We start from the raw sequence: 17,419 nt of genomic DNA, 5'->3' as shown, positions 1-17,419 counted from the left end.
CTAAACAATAAATTTAAAGAAAACCCATGGTTTGAAAAATAAACTTAACACAAGCACAATCTGTTTGAGAGTCTGAAAGAAAAATCTAACGTCTACAGAACACAATGAAACATAGATTCTGTTGCTTTATACACTAAAAAAATAAACACAGCTAAGAGGTTAGGTAATAACATAATTAAGATAACCCAAAACAGACATTTATCAGTATTATGGGTGCCAACCAAATACTTTCACTAACTGCCTCCTATTCTTTAAGGACAATTTTTGAAGCCAACCGAAGCAAGTTTTTTCAGAAGTCCTCTCCTTTTTTGAAAGCCTCAAGGCATTGTTAGTAATACACCAACTTCACCATGCCTCACAGTGGCTTTATGTATACACTGACGTCAGAGGCAACTCTGTCCCACTAGTTTTAGAACACTCCAGCATTTGATAGATCTATTTAGAAAAACGTTAGGATTATGAATAAAATATACTTAAAAGCAAAACATTTTAACGAATAAAATTATCTGAAGATATTAACAAGTTATTCATATAGTACATAGTAACATAGCTGAGACCATGGACGGATAGACTTTTTACAAGATCAAACTTTCCAACTCAGGATAGATGAGAAAGAACACCAATTAGATGAATGGAAGAATTGTAGTAACACCTGAAGGGTTCAAAAAGCGTCCTGTGTGTGAAAACTAATAAAAATTGGCCTTTTATATATGTCTTAAAGGTTTATTTTCTAATCTATTTATATATAAATATATATATATATATATATATATATATATATATATATATATATATATATAATTATCATGCAGTAATAAATACATCTATTAATAAATCTGTCGTATCCGGCTTAATGTGGCAACAAGGTATGCAGGATATCATTAAAACTGGATATGGAATTTTGATATGAAGATCATACATTATTTAAAGCAACTGCATTAAACAACACTTGGTTTTCTTTTTAAGGGCACTATTTATTTATGAAATCATTGAATACTGTGCTGGAACAGAATAAGGGGGAAAGTTAATACAGAAAAAGGAAACTCCATCTAGAGGTTGGTTTTCTCTCCCTGGAGTTTTTTTAAATGTATGACATAGAAAATGTATTCTATTAGAAACTTTAAAACTAACCTAATGCACTAAATATTTTTGACTGGTGTGGTTGTGTATGTACAATAAAATATAATTCGAAAGAGTGTACAATAAATACAAATTTATTAGAGAAAAAAATGGACCACTCAGTAATACTGTATATACTTAAAGTTATAAAAATAATATATTTAAAATTCATTTAAACATAAACTAACTTAAATATTGCTCTCAGACAAACCACTGAATATGACTACAAAATCTAAGTCACTTTAAAATTAATAAAAGTTTCATGCCATTCATAAAAGAGTTAGGATTTTCACATTTTCCCTAACAATCTATTTAATCAATTTTTGTATAGCGTTGTTTAATTTTCTAATGGCGCCACAATAAATATTCTGGCTATGTTTCTTACCAAGCACTGGTAAAAGAATAATATTTATATTTTTCAAGGCTGGTGGTGCCCAATGTAGCACATCAGGATGTCAGCAGTATTTTACTAATCTTTACCAGAATTGTCTTTAACCCATTAGCCTACTTCGACGAGACCATCTCGCCGCTAGCGCTATGCACGGTAAAATACTTTGACGAAACCATCTCGCCACCAAGTAGTTCGCCTATTTCTCACAAGATGTCAGCACCATTCAGTCCTAACTTCGTTTCTGTGTTCTTTGCAATAATGGGAATTGAATAATTTAACTTTACAGCTTGGCAACACTGCAGTTGGGGAAGGGGAACATAAACAGACGATCGGAACAAGTAAACAGCTGACTCGAGTAAACAAACTAAGCGTGTGTACAATGGCGCGACATGGAGCTTTACGTAGTAGTGAAATTGATCGTTATATTGACAATGACGGATTTATTTTAAGTGAATCTGATGGTGAAATCGGTTCTAATCATGTGGAAGAAGAGTGGAGGATTGATGGTGATGAAGAATTCAGCGACGGTGAGTCTGACAATGCCCTCTCAGATATTGATTTTGAAGAGATGGACGTAGGCCTAAACAATGCCGATGATCCTATGAATGATTTATATTTACAGAATGTTGAAAGACGTTATTAGCAGTGTGGCTTCTGGTATAACTGGATTATAGAATTTTCCAATATGGAATGACGAGCCAAACGAACCTAAAAATATTGTGTTTTTAGGCAATCAGGTAGGAGTAAATATTCGAAATAATAATTGTATAATAATATTATAATAATTATAATTATATTATAATAATTGTATAATAATTCGAAATAATAATAATAAATAATTGTCAGTAAAAAATAAAAAGTGTTTATTTTGTAATTAACATAAAATTAACACAAACTAACAAAATTAAAAAATTAACATTAACTTTTTAATTTTTTTTTTGTGAAAAATATAGTTTAGGATGCTTTTATTAAATATCCCAAGTTTTATTAAAATCTAAACAGTACAACTAGAATAATGGAATTTTAAGTAAAATTCTCCATTTTGGGCCAAATTAATTGGATTTACTGTGGAGTTGAGAGGCTGGAAATACTAGTAGGCCAATGGGTTAAGGTTGCTCTTTTATCTATTTAAACAAGCAGTGTACTGATGTTTTGCATTGTGTTACAGCCATGACTAATTGCAGTGCAAACTTTTGTCTACTTTTTCAATCCTAAGAAAAGTGATGATTGGGGTGGGGAAGGTCAGTACAATGTAATTTCCACTTTGTATGCACACATGTAAACTAACAACTAACATAGAGTTCCGTTGCTATTACATGAGGTATTTGTTCACTACTTTAACTAGTTTATGCCTGTTATTAAATCTTTGAAAGTATAATTTTAATATACTGTTAATAATTATATTCTCACGCACATTTATAAGGACCTATTCTACAGTATATTTCCCACATTTTTGTATTTAAAGGTGCTGGATCCCTTACCTATGGGGGTACTGGTAAACCTTATTTTGTGATTACAAAGAAGCATAAAGTGAGCTTTACCAGTAGCTTGGAATCTTTCTACAGTATAACACTTTTAAAGTGTTCTAGTCTAAAATTTGTTGAATTTTCTGTTCATACAACTGTTAATACAGATTTTGCGCTGAATAACGTATAGTAAAATGGATGTTTTATATTGTATTGTGGTAATTACACAATTCAAGTTCTACCTGTTACAAATTTTTTTCCACATATAGGGCTATTTATATTTTTATTGCTTTGACACATGTATGAAAAAATATACTCACGATGAGATTAGGGATACACATAATTTGTTTTCAATAAATTATGACACAACAGCAACTTCATTTTATTAACAGCTTGGAGTTTCAACAGAAGTTAAAAAGTGGGTTGGGAGTTTGTAAGTGTTACATAACGTTGTAAGCTACCTGTCTAGTGTTGCATACACGACACAACTAGGGAGGCAGGTAGAACAAACATGAGAACAACAAAACAAACAAAACTGAAAAATAGCCTTAGTCCTAAAAGGAGCTTTGTGCTGTTTCCGGAGTGATTAATGTTCTGGATGTGTAAGATTAGGGATAGGAGCCACCTCCTGCACATGAGATCAATAAGAAAGGATTTTAAGCATTCATCTCTGTCAAGTCTTAATTGGAAGAAGGCGAAGCCAGCTCTGTACCAGCCACTCAAGTCAAAGCAGGTGTAGGGTGGTTCACCCTTATGTCTAGGCTAGCAACAGCCCTTAAAACTTAGGAAATCCCACTAACTCTATCATCTATCGCACCAGACTAGACCTATCAATCTACCCTTGCACTCCTAAATCTCAACATTTGTGGTTAGTGATGTGCCGCTCCTGGACAACCATACGGTTGACCAGATTTAAGTGACACATCGGTTTTTGCTGTGCCCAGTGTAGGTTCAACTGGACAGTATAAACTAGCCAGAAGTGAACCCTCCTGTGAATGGTACACATTATTTCCCAAGCAACTTGCATCATGAAATCGTGCCTAATGGCCCATTATGAAATGTTTTTCAAAATAGCTAGAGCCAATCAACTTGATGATATATTAAAAACAACCCAGCTAAGATTTCTATAAAACAATATTCACTAAATTGTCGCGATTAATTGGATTTTATATCAAGTATACCTATTAGAAAATAAAAGGAAACAATAAAGGAAATTAACACAAAAGAAAATACTGTATTTCATTATTAAATATGAAGAAAAAAGTAATTTACTAACATAAATGGTAACATAATAATGTTGGAATATACATCACATAAAAAAACTTACATCAATAACCAAAACCTTCACTCATAAAATTATAAGCTCTAAATAAATACATAATTTAAAAATAACTCCCAAACGCTGTAAATAACTAAAAAAGTTAACAATATTACCTTATTAAAAAACTAAAAAAATATTTAATCTATCTATCATACAATCAGATTCAACAATGCATGAGAAATAATTTATCAATGATTGTCTAGTTCACGTATATCTAAATTATATTTATTTAAAGCAATGAAATATAAAAATTAGCATGAATCAAATTAAACAAGAATATAGTTAAATATTAGATTAACCCATTAGCATACCATATGGAAATTTTTCCATAACAAGTCACATAGCCTTAGCCACTTTCCCAAAGCAGAGAAGTAGTTCCTCATGTTCATGCAATAATTAGTTTATGTAAAAGCTAATGACATTTTATTGACATACTTTATTTGGAAAGGAATTTGGTTTCTTCATTCTCATGGCATTGACATTTCTAGGCAAAAGTATGGGAAGAGAGAGTCACTTCAGTAAATAGGGCGGCCACTCTAATCCTCTTTTCAAATTCCCGGTTATCCTGGTCGAAAATTTCCGATTATCTAGTCTATTTTCAAACCAAATAGACAACTGCAGTAATGTATTTAACCCTTACGCCAAGTGCAACGATGACGTTTTATCATCACTAGCAGTATTTGCAAGAAATGCCACAAAGCTGCGGTGCTCTAGCATTTCGTCACTAGCGATATGCGAAAAATTTGGTGACAATTTATCGCTATCATCTATTTTAAGCTCCTTATTTTTTATTACTGTGTCTTTCGATGTGTCGACATAACATTGTGTATACCTAATAACTTTCCTTTCTGTGATGTTTAGAAAATACATGTAACCAATTCGGAAATACAAAGATAACAAATAAGTACCAACACAGCACTACCGTAGACCGACTGCAGCCCAGTATTACGGGTCAGAGGTCTAGTGGTGGACAAACGTTTGGTACGAGACAATGATTTCGCCGGTACACAAGGTTAGTTCAGTGTAATCAGCAAATAAACCAAATACTTTCATATGAACTCGACTTAATTAATTTATCTTTTGTGGGGGAGGGGGAAGCCTAAGAATACCACGTTACTTCAAAGGAATTTGCAGAGATGTAAGGAAATGAATATATTTAAAATTCCTCCAAGTCATTTTTCCTTTTTAAGTCATAGAAATGGTACGTTATAAAATGAGCGTCCAGAATATATTACATTTACGTAAAAATGTATGGATGTATATTTATAGACAATATATTTATTTATAACTACGCAAATTACGACGTACGGATAAAATACGAATTAGAGATCATCTGTTTACTATCGAGTAGCTAAAGTCCGCACACAGAATCAGAAGATACGCTACCGTTGAAAAATATAGACACAGAAAAAACAAACTTCAATTATAATATTATTTATTGTAATAAGTTTTAAAATAAGTTTTAGTATTAGTTTTAGTTTTAGATTTTTATAGTTATTGACGCTATTCGCGTACAGTTGATGTTTACATTTAATGTAGCTCAATGTATGTTTTGGAATAAAGAAAATTCTCTCACTCTCTCTCTCTTCCTACAGTTGTATCGCTGGCTGTTCCGGGAGTCAAGACAAAGTCTGTTCATAAACGGCAGTGATGTCTCAGCAATGTTTATAATTGAAATTTTAATAGCCGACACTGTTCTCCAGTTCTTGTAACCAACTGTCCCCTGTTAAGCCTGTGCTATCTATCTAACACGACTTTCCAAAACACTATTTTCTCTAAAGAATGAGAGTTTGACAACTTCGTACGGACACCCGATTTTGGTGACCGAATAATACTTAAGTACAAAAATCCTCAATTGAATCGCGGTTACTACCCCTTAATAAAGCGTACCACTAGTTTATTGGTGAAGTCAAATGATAGGTCGGCCGATTTTAATTGTCCAATGCGTTTTTATGTATTTTGAGGGGTGGGGCGGAGGCTTGCCATGGCACAGGAGTAGAACCAACCAAGATAAAATCACTATACTAGTGGAGGTAACCTTAGATCAACCGGCGTCAGATGTAGCTCACGAACATATGTCGATCTTCATTCACAATTTCACGAGCCACATTGTGTAAAATACGATGTTTCGTGATTAATCAGTTCTTGATTCAAGAAGCTGTCAAATTATGTCTTGGTTTTATAAGTTCTTGGAGACAGAAATATCATTTTTGAAATTTCCCGGTTCTCAGAAAAATTCCCGGCCTATTCCTGGTTTCCCGGTTTTCCCGGTCGGGTGGCCACCCTGGTAAAACTTAAAAACATATAAAAATGTAGTACTTATTTCAAGCAGTACAATTTTAAAATTTAGTTCGATTGTATCAAATATATGCAGTAGTTGTTGTGTATTAAGTCTTTGAGTGTCAATAGCTGATGAGATCGGCCTGCAGGTTTTTCCAAGAAGTGCAGAGAGCCGAGTAGATCGACTTTACGAATATTTATTATTCTGTTACTAAATGTTGACATATAGCATTGTACTTAGTCTCATTTTATACATAATTAGTCAAATTTTGTATAATTTTTTAGTTTAAAAAATTTTAACAGATTTCATTATCTAAATAAATATGTTTCTATAAAGTCACATCCTACGTTTCCCTCGACCAAATAAAATAAATGTCATGCCAATTATGTATATTTTCAAAAAAGTTGTGAATTAGTTTGTGGAACACTACACAAATACCAAATAAAAAAATCAAAACTCAGCTATACAAATAGTTAATTTTTAGAAATTTGGTATGTTTGTTCATAAGGGAAAATAAGAAAGATGTATAGACATACAGGGTGTTCACAAAAGGATGTCACAAACTTCTGTGGGTGATAATACATAACATTTCAAACAAAAAATGTCATATTGTATTTGTATTATTGTTTTTATTAAAACATTTTAACATGTTTTATCATTTAAATAAATATTAGAAGTTATAGTCTACTTTCCCCCAGATAATAAAGAAAAATCATCTCATTTTGTTTATTTTTTAAAAAGTTATGAATTATTTGGCTCAACACTACATAAACAAATGGTTAACTAGTGTACTTACAACTCAATGTATAAAATGTGATAATTAAAGACCATTTATTAAAACATTAATTAGACTAACAAAATAATAGGTATAGAAACTTGCAAGGCAGCTTCATCATAATACGTTATAAGTCATTATTAGAATTTATGAATATTACAAATCCCTAAGCTATTTATGATTTATGAATTAGATTTATTTATGAAATTAATAAATCTAGCAGAACAGTTAGTAGGAACAAGAGGATACTAAACATTGTCAAATCCTTATGCTTGTAACAAAAATTACAAAGCGAGTTTGTGTAGACTGGTACTGTACGGAAGAGAAAGTATAGGAGAGAAGTTGAAATGTTGGTGTCTCACATTTCAGAGTTGAGCAGTGTACTATAATGATTTCTTTGAAATATTATGGGAATGACAGTGTTTAAACAAAATTATATATAAAATGTGATAATAAACAAACCTATATATTATTATGTGATATTAAAAGTGGAAACCCGTGCTAGCATAAAAAATTCGCTGATAAATGCCTTGATTTTAATTTTTCAGTGTTTTAGTGTGTGCAAAAATGAATAATCCTTTCCCACAGATAATATACTAATAAACAAAATTAATTTTTATCATTAAAATATTGGTGTCAAAATGAATTTTTCAGATTATAAAAATTTAATCTTTAGGGTTTTAGGATTCAAACTATTGGGTATGCCAATGGGTTCACCTGTTCATTAACAAGTGATGCAATTAATTAATTAATTACATGCAATCAATTAACAGAAGTTGCAAAATGGTAGATACGAACAAGCATATAGCAATGAAAAAAACAAAAAAAAAAAAAAAAACAATATTTCATTATGACATAAAATAATAACTGACATAATGTGCACTATAAGTGAAGAAACAAATATTTAGGCTATATTTCACTTATATAAAATGAGTTTTCAGGGGATAAGATTTATTAAACGTAGTTTTATTACATGACACTTCCTGAAAATGATTTCCCATGACAAATTATTTCTACTTAAATATAGAAGTCATGAAAATTATGATAACAATTAAACAGTGCATTCAAGCTAATGCAATACAAGACTAGTCAACACAATAAAACACAAATAGAGATTTGAAAGCAAAACTGTTGTTAAAGCATACCTGTTGTGTATTTGGAAGGCAGAATATTGTTATTCTTGAGCCTCTTGTTAAGATGATTAGTCAACCGTTTAGGAGAGTTGGTGCAAGAGGACGAGGTAGCAGGAGTTGATGATCCTGAATCATATCCCATGGGTGCTCCTGATGTGTCTTCACCAGACATTATTCCTTCATCTTGAACATTTCTTACAGATATTCTTTCAAAATTTTGAGATAAAAGTTTGACACTCGGCATTCTGGGCCGTAATTTTCCACTAGACTGTGTTTTTGTAAAATTGAGCGGATTAATACTTTTATTTTCATAAATACAATTAATTTTTACTTCATTAATTTTCTTTACATCTTCTAGAGCTTTATTGTCAATTGAAGAATTCATTACTTTCTGACAAGAAGAAGAAGAATCATTCTTATCGTTTGAAATATTTGATGAATTATTCAGATCACAAGTTTTGGCACAAGAGATATCATCAATAATAACTTCCTTCACAATAAACTCCAAAGGTTTCAGTTCTCTACAAATTAAATCTTCATTTTGTTTGTGATGAATTTGTTGTAAACTTTTACTTTTAACAGGTCTTCCATTTGAAAAATTATTCTTTAAATCTTCTCTTACTGAGTTCAAGCCTTGATCTTTACATGAATTTCCAGTCTGCCACATTTGTTTTATATCCTCATTTTTCTTCCAAATCGCACCACCTTTTTTGAGCCCAACAATTTGTTTGTTAACAGAATTAACAGGTATTTTTTGCCAACTTTTTCGCTGTGATTTGTCAGCTTTCTGATGTGGTTTAGGTGGTTTATGAGTGACAATTGGATGTGCTGGTGGTTGACATGATACAGGCTCTTTATTTTGAAATCTTTTAGCGAGTACGTCTGGTAATGTTTTAACACTATTTCCACCAAGAGGAATAAAGAAAAACTCATTTTTTGGTTTACTATCTTTTGTAGTGAAAGCACTTTGGTTTGAGTATGAAGAATCTAGATGATCAATAAAATTTTCATCTTTTTTAAATTCTGCAGAATCTTGAAGACTTCTTGTTCGGAAAATTGGCTGTTTTTCAGGAATATCTTTGGATACAGAATCAGAAACATCAGTAAGAATACTTTCAGTGCTCTGAAATTCTTCTTTGTCTTGATGATTGAATAAATATTGATATTCACTTTCATCAGTTAAAATGCTCTCTGTACTACGACAGGATTCTTTACGCCGAAGGAAAAAACTGGCACTGCTATGTCTTCCTGTAAGGTCATTGTCATTATCATTTAACAATTCTCCATCATCGGCTAAAATGTTCTCTTCGCTATGAAACCGTGTTTTATCAATGTGCTGAATTGATTTACTGTTAAAGATATGATATTCACTGACACATCTTCGAGGAAACTTGTTTGAAGTAAACTCGGCACAACTCTCTAGGGAATCTGAGCTGAATTCACTTAAGTCAGACTTTACTTCATCACCTGGAATTTCTAAACTTTGACCAACTTCACTCATGGATTCAAGAGATTTACCAATCTCTCTCATTTCTATATTGCTATCTAAATTAAAATCAATGAAAAACCCACAAGAATTTCTTTTTGCCCGGATATCAGATGACCTAATTCTAGCATACGTATCGTTAGAGCAAAGGGGTGGTGAGCTGTCTTCATAAACAGGTGATTGTGGAAGAGAAAGGTTTGTTGCCCGATTCACCATACAATATTTATTATCAATAGAGTAATCAGATGACAGATTAAGACTAAATGGATGTTCATGGTTAGTAGTTTTGTTAGTTGAAGCTTTCTTGCTAGAGTGAGGCAAGGTGTTGCACTCTATCTGTTTACCTATGTTTGGAACTTGAAAATTTTTCGATGAGGGCACTTTCCTGGCATCATGATAGTGCATTCCTCTTGGACTTAGATCTTGAATACTCTGACTGGTTTCTAAATTAGACCGGTAACCAACCTAAAACAAGTAGAATTCATGTATATTTTTGCAATGAAAATAAAACAATGAGATATGAGCATTACAATTAACAAAATTATTCAGTATGAGGCGTGTTTTTTAAAGTAAATACTGTTTTGAAATTCTACTACTATGACTCTATAGTCAGTATTATACACTTGTCCACCTACCTACACTCTTGGCAAGCCACACACACCATTACTGCAACAATTGATTGTGTTTACACCTATTTATGCATATATAAAATGCCTCCATTGATCGAGAATCCTGCTGATAGTGAAATACGCATTGTTGTTTGCTTTCTTAGTGTTAAAGAGATCGAAGCAGTTGTTCAGATTTGTTGACACGCCAAAAGCTATCAGATTTTTGAAGTATATGCCACAATAAATGAAATTAGAATCAATAGAAGTATGCTATATTGGCTATTAAATTAGGTGGTAAACTTATATAGAGTGTCTTATTATTGGTAGTCATTATTTTGAAAAATAATAAAAGTTCATGTAAATATAAAATTGTTATAAAAGATTTAATTATTTTGTAGTACTTAAACGAACATACTTCCAATTTTTGTGTAGAGTGTAGACCAATGATGAGTATAGTTGATTAATTTAAGCTAGATAACATGTTACAGGTTGAAACTATAAATTTTATTAATAGGAATATTGGTTTTACCATGATACAACCAAAGGCTAACTTCTAGGGTAAATTGTGTACTAACTTGTGTATAATACAAAGCACGGGTATCCAAGTAGTTTGAGTAATATCCACAAGAATGCACCACCAACTAGACAGTTATCTTCTACACATTTCTAATATAATAGAACAGCAAGTAACACAAAATGACTGCTGATACTCAACAAAAATAAAACAGCTGATTATATGAAAAAGAGTATACTGGAGCTTGGTGTTTTTTCACAAAACTACAGTTGCACAGCATATCTTGAGCGTGGCAGTTGTTCACAAAACTAGAGTTAAACGATATATCTCGGGAGTGGCGGTTAAAGGGTTAATGTGGCATAAGGTAACAGACGTTTTGAAATAAAAAATTAACGAATAACAATTTTTACATTTTGAAGGAAAACTCTTAGGCTATTTTTCTACATAATTACCATTTAAATAAAGACATTTATAATAACGTGGTACAAGCTTTTCAATATTTTCTCAGTAGAAATCTGCTGCATGCGAGTTCAACCACTGGTTTACACTGGCAAGCAGTTCAGCGTCAATGTCAAATTGTTGTGTAGCAAGCTTGTCTTCATTGCTGGGAACAGGTGGTAGTCATCAGGGCCAAATCCATGTTGTACAACGGATGATTGAAAACTTCCCATGCAAACCCACCCAAGAGCTCTTGGGTACGATTGGCCGTGTGTGGACAAGCGTTGTCACGGAGAAACAAAACTGTTCTGCTGAGTTATCCCTGGTGCTTGCTTATATTTCTGAGTGTTTGGCAATACCTCTCTGAGTTGACAGTTTCAACACATTTAAGAAAATCAAAGAGAATCACTCCATGAGCGATCCCAAACATAGTAGCCATGATTTTTCTTTCTGACAGCGTTTGCAGACACTTCCTCGGTTTCTTTGGCAAATGCATGTGTCTCCATTCCATCAACTGCCGTTTTGCTTTATAGTTGACGTACTTTACCCAAGACTCATCGCTTGTTACTATATGATTGATGACTTGGTTTCCAATTTTGTCGTAGTCTTCCAAAAATGTCAGTGCTTGCAGCAAGTCACTGATTTTTGTGGTCTTCCGATTTTCGGAACCCACCTGGCAAATTTGTGGCAGCTAACCAAGTTTGCCAACCACAATTTCATGAACAAAATCTGTGAAATTTGGGTGAATCTTCTGAGACTTCCGTAATCATGAAATGACGAGTTTCACGGATTTTTTCGTTGATTTTTGCCACGAATTTATCACTCACAAGACTGCTCACTGTGATGCTGACTGAACACTGGTTCATCCATTTTTGAAAGCAATGGACCACTGCCTCACTCATTATTCTTCAACTGTACACATAAAAAATCTGGTGATAAATTTCAATCGATTTATGATTCTTCGTTAACAAAATCCTTATCACAAATAGCACTTCCACAACTGGTGGGATTTTCAATTGCAGCAATCATTTTAACACTCCACTGTATATTAAGTACGTTAGACACAAAGCACAATCTACTACAGCTGGTTATGTACTGAGTGTAGGAACACTCTGATACCAATATGGCGCCAATAGTCTTGCTTAATGTTGTGCCATGTCAAAATGTCTGTTACTTTCTGGACAGCCCTCGTAATATACACTTGACAGTTTAAAGAATGACATTATAAATTTCTACCAACATTGCTGATAATTTTATCCAAAACAAATATGAGGTATCAAATTTCTTGCACAAGCAAACCGTGAAAAATCACAAACTGTTTTGAAAAGCTACATTTAAAATACTGATGCAATATTATAGAAAATTAAGAAAAATTAAAATGAAGCATTTAAAATCTGTAGTAACGTTACTATATAATGCTACTCACACATTGAAGTTGTCTTCGTGTTTCTTCTATCCTCCTCTGCAGTTCTTCACGTTTACTTGTTGTTTGGGCATCATTCTTAGTGTGACGTGCAGCTTGAATAACGTTGCTGTTCCTATTACCATTTGATGACATATACCTTGATGATAATGTTGTTTTACCTGCAGAAAATTATTAAAATAATTAATGCTTTTTTACACTGTTCTTAAGTCATGAAAATCATTTAGGGGTATGCTTCAGACATGTCGGTAAATTAATCAAATGCTCAAATGAGACAATTTAAAACTAATTCAATTTAAATATGTTGTACAATTATCTATTGTGACTGCATGTGTTTTTTACTAGAAACCTGTTGTAAGTTTATTAAATGTGATTATAATTCAATTTTTGTCAAAAAATGATGACTATAAATTTTGTTCTGATTTTTGGAACTTAAAATTTTGAGTACACAATCCTCAATAATCACAGATTAACTTAGTTTGTACAAATACTTGTATTCAGTGATGTTTTGGTTTTTAAGGCCAGTTTTCATTCTACTGATTTTTGGTAAAAGAACTGGATCTAGATCTAAAACGTATTGGGGAGATGTTATAAGTGGGTTCCAATGTATTACATACCAGTGCATTTTTATTCAGGCTAATTTAATGTTTTAAATATCTATTTATTTTAATAATATAGATATTTTTTAAATTTACATTGATTAAATTTGTATAAATGGCAATAGCCAAATTTCATTTCAATAAACATTGAATCACAAAAAGTATTTGTTCCGCCAGGACTTGAACCCGGATCTCTCACTTGCCGGGTGAATGTGCTACTATTACACCACAGAGCCCTTACTTTTTACGATTCAATTATTTTGTATTTGTCCTAGTATACATATCTAATATTTTAATTTTTTTAATAAAATTATATTAGGTTGATAACTTAAACTGGTCTAACCCAAAATTTTTATATAACATTTTATACTTACTTTTTGGAGATGGCTCTTTGTCCATTTCAGCACCACTTAATGACTCGAAGGTATTTTTTAGAACCTTTTCTCTCCGACTCAGCAGGTTCAGGCTCTCTGTGCTAAATAAACAAAGGAGTAACCATTTGTTATTTATGGGATACTAGTTTCACTCAATAGCAGGTTTACATCTACTTCTTTTATTTTTTCTAAAACAAATATATACATTGACATAGGGGGATTTTGATTCTGTTTAGGAGGGTAAAAATAATATATCATGAATGTTCATGGCCATATGACCTTATTCTTCTGAATGCATCACTCAAGAATTGGCACAAGAGAAATAGAAGCAGTGCTCTGCAACACATCGTAACACTGAATTGGCTGACTGATTATTGTAAATTTACATTGAGATAAGCGCAATCCATTGCATTCACTGCTATAACTTGAAATAGATATTGTTTCAATATACATTATAAATAATGGCTTAGTATGTAATAAAAAGCCATAGAGAAAGAATTAATGGCATTCAGATGCAAATTGTTTACAACAACAAACATGTAATTAGTCTAGTCCCTACATTGAATTTTCTATGTGAAAATTTCAGCTAGCTGGAATTATGAGTCATGTAGACAGCACAATTTATCCCATTATTGTGTGTTGTTTAAGAGATCATCCTTCAGAATATCACTTCTGTATACTGCCAAATCACTACATATAAGTCATACTACATTGTAAGTAAGTACATATCTGGCCTTTGTGTTAATCATAAAGTTTATGGAGTCTTGTGGCAGCTGGTGGCTACATCTGTTGTGTATGTCATGGATTTTTTTTGAAGTGAATTAAAATAAATTAAATAAATCGATCATCATGAATAAATCATAAACTAACAATTTTAATTAAAATATTTATAAACATATTTTTTAGAACTGATATAAAGTATATATTTTAGGAATAAGAATACAATTTTGGATAAAAGGTAATCCAGTATTGAATTGCTATCACTTCCGTCACAGACCATCCACAGTTAGTGGTAACAATAAGGTTTATTTAAAGAGATAATTCAAGGTAAATCCAGCAAGAAACTGTGGGTGTGGCTGGTGGAGTGATAAACATGGGGGGATGTTAAAAATATGTATGCTTTTATTATAAATACAATATAAATAATTTGTAATTATTAAAATGTGGCACCTTGCTGGCACCCCTTGATTCATTTTATACCACTTAGTACAAAATTCAATGACATCATAGGGAACAGACATTATTTAAACTACTCCAAGGAATCACATTGAAAAAGGTAAAAATAAATGCTTGTAACATAAGGGAGTTTTAAGTTTAAAGATAAATAACATCCATTTTATTGAATTCAAAATAAATATTTAAAATTATAAAATAAATCAGTAATAAAAATCTGTTTAATTTAATTTCTGAGCTGTCCTCTCATTTCCAGTTTCTGGTGTTCTGGTATGAGTGCACAGAAAAACTATAATATATAGCAAATAACTAAGAAAGATAAATGATCCTTTCATGATATCATGAACACTAGAACATTATTGTACATGAACATAAGACACAGGATCATAATTTATTGTCTAATTTATACAAAATTTGGTATATGTTTTATGGTGCTGATTTCAGACTTTCAACACATTTCACATACACTTGTTGCTTTGATATCTGAGACCAAATCTTTTCCCTTCCGAAAAAGTATAAACAAACACTTGTTATATTTATTATAGGATTTGTATAAACTTTGGAAAGTTCATAATTTTTCTTTGGATACCGAATAGAAATTTATTTCCAAATTAAATTAAGTTTCGCTTCCCAGATTTCCCCCTCTCCACATTACACGCTATATACCAAAATTTGTCATTGCTCAACTTGAAATCAGTGTTTTTGTTGTTTGCGCATTTGTTTGCGTATGTGAGTTGTTTTAATTCATCAACTTTGAGAATAGAATTTGCATTGCTCATTCATTAAAAGCATGTTTCTGAGAAAAAGTCTCATTTCAAGGTCTAAAATTTGTGTGTATTTCCAAAACATTTATGTTAAAAAATCCAAGTTCAACATTATGATTTCGCGCTGCTAAATTTCCCACTACAGTGCAGTCACTATAATCCAACCGTGCGCTAATATGGCACGTCCAGTAATCCGGCACTGTGCGAGCGATGACGGGTCTGGTCAATGCCCTTCGGTTCATGTCACTGCAAGCACGAATGACTCACCGGCCCGCCGCACCGCCACTAGTCAATGTTTGTTTATTACGTTTTATTGTGTATTTAGTTATTTTCCAATTGTACTTTTGCGTTCTACTTATGTTAAACTATACTTTAACTGGTTTCTAATAAATTTCAATGTACATTTGTATGTTTTTCGTACGTTTTTACCCATACATCCATTAATCCGGCAATTTCGGTAATCCGACACTACCAATCCCGATATACTGCCGGATTAGCGAGATTGCACTGTATTTTAATTTGAGGCTCAACTCCTCTATCATAAAACATTTAACAAAACATCAAATTCATTAATCAGTACTAGAATTTTACAAAATGTTTGTATGTTCATGGTTTTTCCTTAAAGTAATTATTGATTGTTACAGATTCTTTTAAGGTGGTGTTTAAAAGTATTACTGTTACTGGAAGAATATTTGTATATATATATATATATATATATATATATATATATATATATATATCTTAAACTGAATGTATCTATCTAGTTAAATTAATATTTGTTAGTTGTATAAAGGCTTGGACATACATACCTGGCTGTCAGTTTTCTGTCAGAGTGTTCACCACTGGGAGTGGAGGCCTGCTCATCATCATCACTCTCCTGACTACCAGAGACTGACTGTGACTGTGTTGTCTCAAGCAGAAGGTCTGGTCGCTTGGCTCGCCTCTGGGACTTACGCAATTCCTCTACATCCATTGCGTTCACTGTATAGTCACTGTTGGTATCCTCTGGTGGTGGGTAATAGATCAACTGATGTCTCGACTCTTCTACTGACTCCCCCTCTGACATGTCTTCTACGTCCCCATCGTGTTCTGTACTCTCTAGGTCCTAAAAAAGTTGCATAAACTTATTTGACTTTAACTAATAAATTAGCATAAAACAAACAATGTCAGTTAAATCCATAACACTGTTTTAATATTAAATGCTATTTGAAAAAATTACAAGAAACCGAAGCAATCTTTAATAAACTGAAGTGGTTTGATAGGGTAATTTGAAAACGAAAATACAAATCAGAACCACATTATTGGTTACTCTAAAACAATTACAGCAGTTGTAGAGTATTAATTAGATAAATAAAAACTATTATAAGAGTATTCTTTTGTAGTCTTATTCTTATGGAAACTAGACCGATCATTAGAAAAAGTAAATAATTAATAGCCCAGTTATGGTTAAACTGTGTTTATATAATGGTAAGTGATGTAGCCCTATTTATACTGGGAATTATCTCTAATGAGTCTAACATGTTTTCAATATCTTCTACAACAGATTATTAATTA

General features: G+C 32.2%; 1 protein-coding gene and 1 long non-coding RNA gene across 2 annotated transcripts in view; one reads left to right on the top strand and one right to left on the bottom strand.

Annotated features, from left to right (window-relative positions):
* The window catches only part of LOC124369110 (mitogen-activated protein kinase-binding protein 1), a 193,556-nt gene that overhangs the window by 29,469 nt on the left and 146,668 nt on the right, over window positions 1-17,419 (bottom strand). Inside the window, 4 exon segments of the mRNA XM_046826862.1 lie at window positions 10,317-10,437; window positions 12,959-13,116; window positions 13,929-14,029; window positions 16,675-16,970. Coding sequence (XP_046682818.1) covers window positions 10,317-10,437; window positions 12,959-13,116; window positions 13,929-14,029; window positions 16,675-16,970 — 676 coding nt within the window.
* On the top strand, window positions 14,329-17,236 carry LOC124369111. The gene is made up of 2 exons (XR_006923039.1): window positions 14,329-14,645; window positions 16,659-17,236. It is a non-coding gene; the product is annotated as an uncharacterized LOC124369111 (long non-coding RNA).

Source organism: Homalodisca vitripennis, chromosome X (assembly GCF_021130785.1).
Source record: "Homalodisca vitripennis isolate AUS2020 chromosome X, UT_GWSS_2.1, whole genome shotgun sequence".
In the NCBI taxonomy this organism is placed as follows: domain Eukaryota; kingdom Metazoa; phylum Arthropoda; class Insecta; order Hemiptera; family Cicadellidae; genus Homalodisca; species Homalodisca vitripennis.
Note: the sequence above shows the minus strand (reverse complement) of the source record. Positions and strands in the feature narration are given on the sequence as shown.